General features: G+C 33.0%; 1 protein-coding gene across 1 annotated transcript in view; it reads right to left on the bottom strand.

The window, feature by feature from the left end:
* Positions 1-761: 761 nt before the first annotated feature.
* LOC109037409 (1-acylglycerol-3-phosphate O-acyltransferase Pnpla3) overlaps positions 762-5,710 on the bottom strand; it is a 32,258-nt gene continuing 27,309 nt past the window's right edge. Inside the window, exons 7-9 of the mRNA XM_072302669.1 lie at positions 5,297-5,699; positions 4,420-4,603; positions 762-3,767 (exon numbers count right to left, since the gene is read on the bottom strand). Coding sequence (XP_072158770.1) covers positions 3,529-3,767; positions 4,420-4,603; positions 5,297-5,699 — 826 coding nt within the window. The 3' untranslated portion in view covers positions 762-3,528. The remainder of the gene's footprint in view (positions 3,768-4,419; positions 4,604-5,296; positions 5,700-5,710) is intronic.

Here is a 5,710-nt window from a genome sequence, read left to right as displayed (position 1 = left end):
GTTTAAGTACACATGTGAAAGGGGAGGAGTCTGCTCCAGTAATTTGATACCTCTGTGCGTAAAATTTTAGTCGATACAGCTCCTTCTCTTTTCTTCTTGGATCTGACGATCATTTAACAAATTGTTTGAGTGATTCAGAGCTATCTTAGGGATTTTTTCAACATGACTGAAGCCAAATATAATTTCAGTCAAAATTATATGAAATTACCTCATTGCAAGTTGGAGTTTTTGTGAATGGACATGGTACCTTTCTGTAAGAACTTAGGTTGTCATTAAGCACCATGAATAAATTCTCTAGATACAAATAGTGTGAGGGAAAATCAACTTTCTCACACTCAACTATCTGTAAAAGCTATTGTATTCTTAACATAGAGATAGCCCATCAAATGCATGGAAGCCGAGACTGCTGGTAACAATAATTTTGTTTTGTAAAAATACGAACTGACGAAAAAGTTGAAGTCATTTAAGAAAAGTGGTTCAAGGGCTATTTCATTCAAGGCGTTCTCTCTAAAATGGTTTCAAAAAATTATAGTGAAAAAAAAATGATGATGAAGCAGGGAAAAATTTATTTTCCCAAAGAGGCAATATGTACTTGATCATATGGAACATTTTATGTCAAAAGTTATCAGATTGACTTGTTCAATAAAAAAAAGTTTTAAAATTATTAAAGTAAATCAGAAAAAGCTATGGGCCTTGGCCAATAGAGGTAAACTGTACGTCATTGAAGAGGAAAATATGAAATGAAAAGAAAAACAACGGAAGGGTATTTTAAAAAAAGATTTATCTGTTAAAACATAATTCACTTAGTATTCATTACCTATTTGTTTCTTCTTATTCAAAAATCTCAATAAATAATCAGACTTTCTTGGAATGGTAAAAAGATTTAAAATGTAAAGAAAAGAAAATTTAATAATAACAACGATTGTCCAATCAGCATCAAACTATTAACAGAGAAAAAAATAAAAAGACTTTTGAAAAAGAATGTTTTCGAAAAGTGACAGTTACAAACTTTCCTGTTTTTGCGTTATGGAGTTATAGTAAGGAAAGGTCAAGATTGTTGAAAAATTGATACATTATGGACATTTTAGATATTCAAGATTGAACGCTTTAAGAGTCATTGTGAAAGACATTATCATGTAAGATTGTTATGACAATCAACTTATTTTTATGGGAGGAACGAATTAGGAACAGTTATAAAAATGAAGGGAGACGTACATACTGAATAAGAAGAAAGCTTAAAAAAGCAATAATAGTACTAACAGGGCGAATCAAATTTACAAAATAGATCTATTCCATCTCTTACAAAAAAATAAATAAATTAATGATATAACAATGATAAACTTTATGATGCAAAACTGACAAGACTATATCATGAGATGAAAACAAGCAAAATACATTTTTTCAACTTATCACAATATTAAAATGATCATGGATCAAATAAATAAACGAATGAATAGTTTTAAAATTACAACAAGCCTCAAATTAATGAGTAACTTACGAGAGGACAAATAAATTAATTCATGAGACATGACTGTTTATTCAAGAACATGCATAACATCATCTAAATTGGCACTTAAAGAGACTTATCACAAATACAAGAGTTAAAATAAAATTCCAAAGCCAGGTCTTGCTATTACTTTATGTCTACTGCACGAAGAAACGGATCTTGGGTCGCACTGTTTCAGTATTCCATCGAAGAATTCATTTTTTCATAAAGGAACTGTTACGCGAATTCTTCTGAAAATTTTAGGATCTATTCTCACAAAAGTAAGGAAAAATTACAGAAAATTTCAGCCAAATTCATGCGACAGTTTTCCTATGAAAAAGTAAAATGCTGATAAAAAATACTGAAAAAGTTACATTTCTTTATGCAGAGGACAACATATTGATTGAAGGTAATGAATGATTGATTGATGAACATCCTCCGAAACTTTCTCTACCAGTTCTGAAAACTTAAATACAGTACCCAATTTCTTTTTATGGACCTTCAGCGCAATAAATCTGTCCAAACCTCAATATTAAGGGCAAAACAATTACTACAATATTCTACATGATAATATGTATTTTTCAATGGTTAAACTCTTAAATTTGAGTTCTTACTTCACAACCCGATCGGTCCAGAAAATGTGCATATATTTGAAGCGTTCAATTCTAAAAACTTTTTAGAATCGGATAGAGTGAAAAACAGAGGGTAAAGGAAACAGGAAAATGCTATTCTGGTTCTCAATACCTTGATTGAGACTCCAAAAATGAAATACTGTTTTCGAAGTTTTGAATTAGGGCGTTTTGACGAGACCAATACAATACAGAAAATTTTAAAATGATATTGCTCTTGGTTAAAAAACACTCTAAAAAAGTACGAAAGCAAGGGGACTATGGATTCAGGATTAAAGTCAAGGGATGGATTGGGTCAAACTTAAAATGAAACAGGGTTTTGAAATCATTGTTCCCATCGAAGGCAACAATGAGAAGATGAAGGCGATATTTCAGATCTACAATGAATGAATCACTAAAAAATCTCAAAAATGCCTTGATAAACAACACAAATTACAAAAATATACATATTTACAAAAACAGTCGAGAAAGTTGGTAATTCAGTCATTGGTCAGGAATAATGAGTTTATATATCATGTGTTTAATTTTTCAAGCTGTGATTAGGCTTTTGCACAGTGCAAGGAGAACATGTATTTTGCAGAATAATTGGACATGATTCAGTTTTCTTTTTCCCTATTTCTTTCTTCTTTACACTGCATATTTTCTTTTAAATAGTTTTTAGAAGAAAGGAAGGAAAAGAGTATGTTTATGGAAAATGACTAAGCCGTCAGTAGTGGAAAACACTAAAGTATCAATCGTCAAAAAAATGTTTTAAATATGTACCGAGTGAATCCAAAAAACTGAACAACGAAAAAATTGTCAATAAAAAATACCAGGGATTAAAAAACACCACACAAAAGTGGTGAAGAAAAATGGGGAATCTGGTGGACAAAATTCAATAACAGGGAAAATATTGGTAAGGAAAATTCTCAAGGAACAAACTTACAAAATTCATTAGAATTGCTACAGGTCAATTAAACCGCAAAATAATACAAACAAGATATGTTAAACGAGTGTCAATTCATGCGTCTGATGCAAAAGAGGGCTTTAAATCCAAAAAGTAAAATATGTTACACGAGTGTCAATTCATGCATTCGACGCAAAAGAGGGCTTAAAATAAAAAAAATCAACAGAAAATTTGCAAAATCTAAAAAAAATATCTAAATTTATCTGTAAATCAAAGCAAAACTTCAATTTCAGCAGAGTATTTTATAATTCTTGATGATTTGTATCTATCTATATCAATTTATCTTTGAGAAGAACTCTTCGAGGAAAAATGGATGCAAAATAAACCCTCTTTTGCATCAAACATGTTTGTTACAAGTGATGAAACAAAATAGATCCCATGAATGGTAATGATTTCAGTAAATAGACCAGAAACACAACAAAAAATTAAGTAAAACAAGAGTTAGGATGCGCAGAACCGTTTTCCGCTCAGTACGAAGTTTTCTTTGGGCGACTAGTTTCGCTTTTGGAGCTTTGGTCAGACTCGGGGCGCGAGTCGATTCTGATCTTAGATTCTGATTTGTATTGTCTCGTCAAAGGCGTCTGGTTGCTTTCCCTCCACTCACTTTCGGCGTCAGAGAATATCGTGCTCATTTCGCGGCGATAGTCATCGGCATCGTCCAGAGAGCTCACACTGTTGTCGTCCTCTGCATCATAGCCGTCTAATCCTATTATCCAACATAAGTTTATTGTCATTAATGAGAAATACAAACCGAATAAATTAGTTGATAGATGACAGTAAATGAAACCGTCCACAATAAAAGAGAAATTAGTTTCAAAAATTTAAAAATAGCAATTTTAAGCAACTACTCAGAGAAGTATTTTACAAACATTTTTGTGGAAAGAGAAAAAAATCAAAAGATGTTGAAACAAGTCACAATTTTGATATTTTGAAATTTGAAATTCAAAATGTTTTCTTTAAAGAAGAACAATTCACAGTGTCTGGTTCTGAAAAAAGCCTGATTAACATGTGCCTTCGTAACTTCTGGGGTCAGAAAAATAAGCTGAATACTCCGCAATTTATTCTTTAGGACACTAAAGAGTAGATGCATCAAATATTCAAATTCTACTTTTCCAACGCAAGTTGAAAAAATTACTCTATAGAGAAATCTATCTTCTTTACTGGATCCCTTACTGAATGCAGGGCAAAAAGATGCCCTGATACTGTTTTGATAATTCCAATATTCGATACTAGATGCAATTTCATTCATCAATTTTTGATTATAATCACAAATGATTAAAAGAAAGAAAAAAAAACCCTCTCAATTCAGGTAGTCTGTGAAGGGTTGAGAGGAAGAGGGAGACTTTTGTCGAACCTACCTTCTTCACTGTTAGACGTAACCCATGCATTGGCAAGGGGTTCATTTTCATCACCCCACTCGTCGCAATCATCCTCATCAATTAGTATCCTAGTTTCGTCAGTCTGTTCTCTTAGCTCGGCCACGTTGTTTGACTCTGCGTTTTCATCAGCCTCAGTTACGTCAAATATTTCTGTGACTTTCACCTGAAATAAAAAATAATAATCCATTAGCTTCACAAAAATATACTCAATAAGAAATGTTTGATAGAGTGAAAATTTCAAATAAATTCTGAGAATGAATCCATGCGCAACAGATTGACAGAGATTCATTTTCTGCTAAAAAATTAGTCACCATCAGGGGAAAATGAATTTAGAGCAAGAAGGCAAATTTTTAAGGAAGGAAATTTTAACCAAGCTCCTCCAAATAATTTGTCAAGTTTTTGACAAAATACTTGCTTTTCTGTACTTCAAGTTACAACAACCTAGTAATTAATTTTTGTGCCAATAACTTTAAATTTTCCTGATTTCTGCTCATTTCAAAATTTTTGTCATTTTGTCAGCAATAAATCAACAATATAAAAGTATTTCAACTCACTTCTTTCCTATTCTCTCAAAAAACTGTGATAAATTATTGTCATTTCAATTTTCAACCTCAATGAAAGAGTTCAAGATTATTGAGAAGTATTCAAAGTAACTAATTTTTTAATGTATAATTACAAAATCCAGGCACCGCAAGATCCAATGAAATTGTCAGTCTATGCATGAATTTCAGCAGTTGTATCAATATTTAAATTTTTGAATTTTGTAGCACTGAGGCCTCTCTCTCATTGAACGGTTGATATAAGTTTTCATTTTGTGCCTGAACTAATCTTTGGATGAATATCCACAAAATCTTACCTTATTGTTCTCGTCCATGTAGTAGAACGCCATGAGTGCATCATGATGGGCTGTGACCTGCAGAATATGGTCAAAGGTGTCGTCGTCAATAGCAGGGTTTGATGAGTGGTTGACACTGAAGCTGGGCTTCCGCGACAAGCACTTCTTGCCTGAGATGTCGCACTCATCTTTGCCCTTATCCTCCATGTTCAGTGAGAAGTTCAGGTTCATCTTGTTCTTGACGACGTCGTGTGTTGACTCAGACTTGCTTCCATACTCCGACACAGCTAGCTGGCACGAGATGTTGGCGCTCATCTGCTCACCTTTCTGGCTCAGCTGGTGCAAGAATAGAGACAGTTGCTCCAACAGGAACTTGCTAATGAGGAGGAGGTTGTTGCCAATGCGGGGCGCTGACCTCATAAATCTGCAAAAGAA

This window comes from Bemisia tabaci, chromosome 7 (genome assembly GCF_918797505.1).
Source record: "Bemisia tabaci chromosome 7, PGI_BMITA_v3".
Lineage (NCBI taxonomy): Eukaryota > Metazoa > Arthropoda > Insecta > Hemiptera > Aleyrodidae > Bemisia > Bemisia tabaci.
The sequence above is the reverse complement of the archived record's forward strand: the minus strand, read 5'-3'. Positions and strand labels throughout refer to the sequence as shown.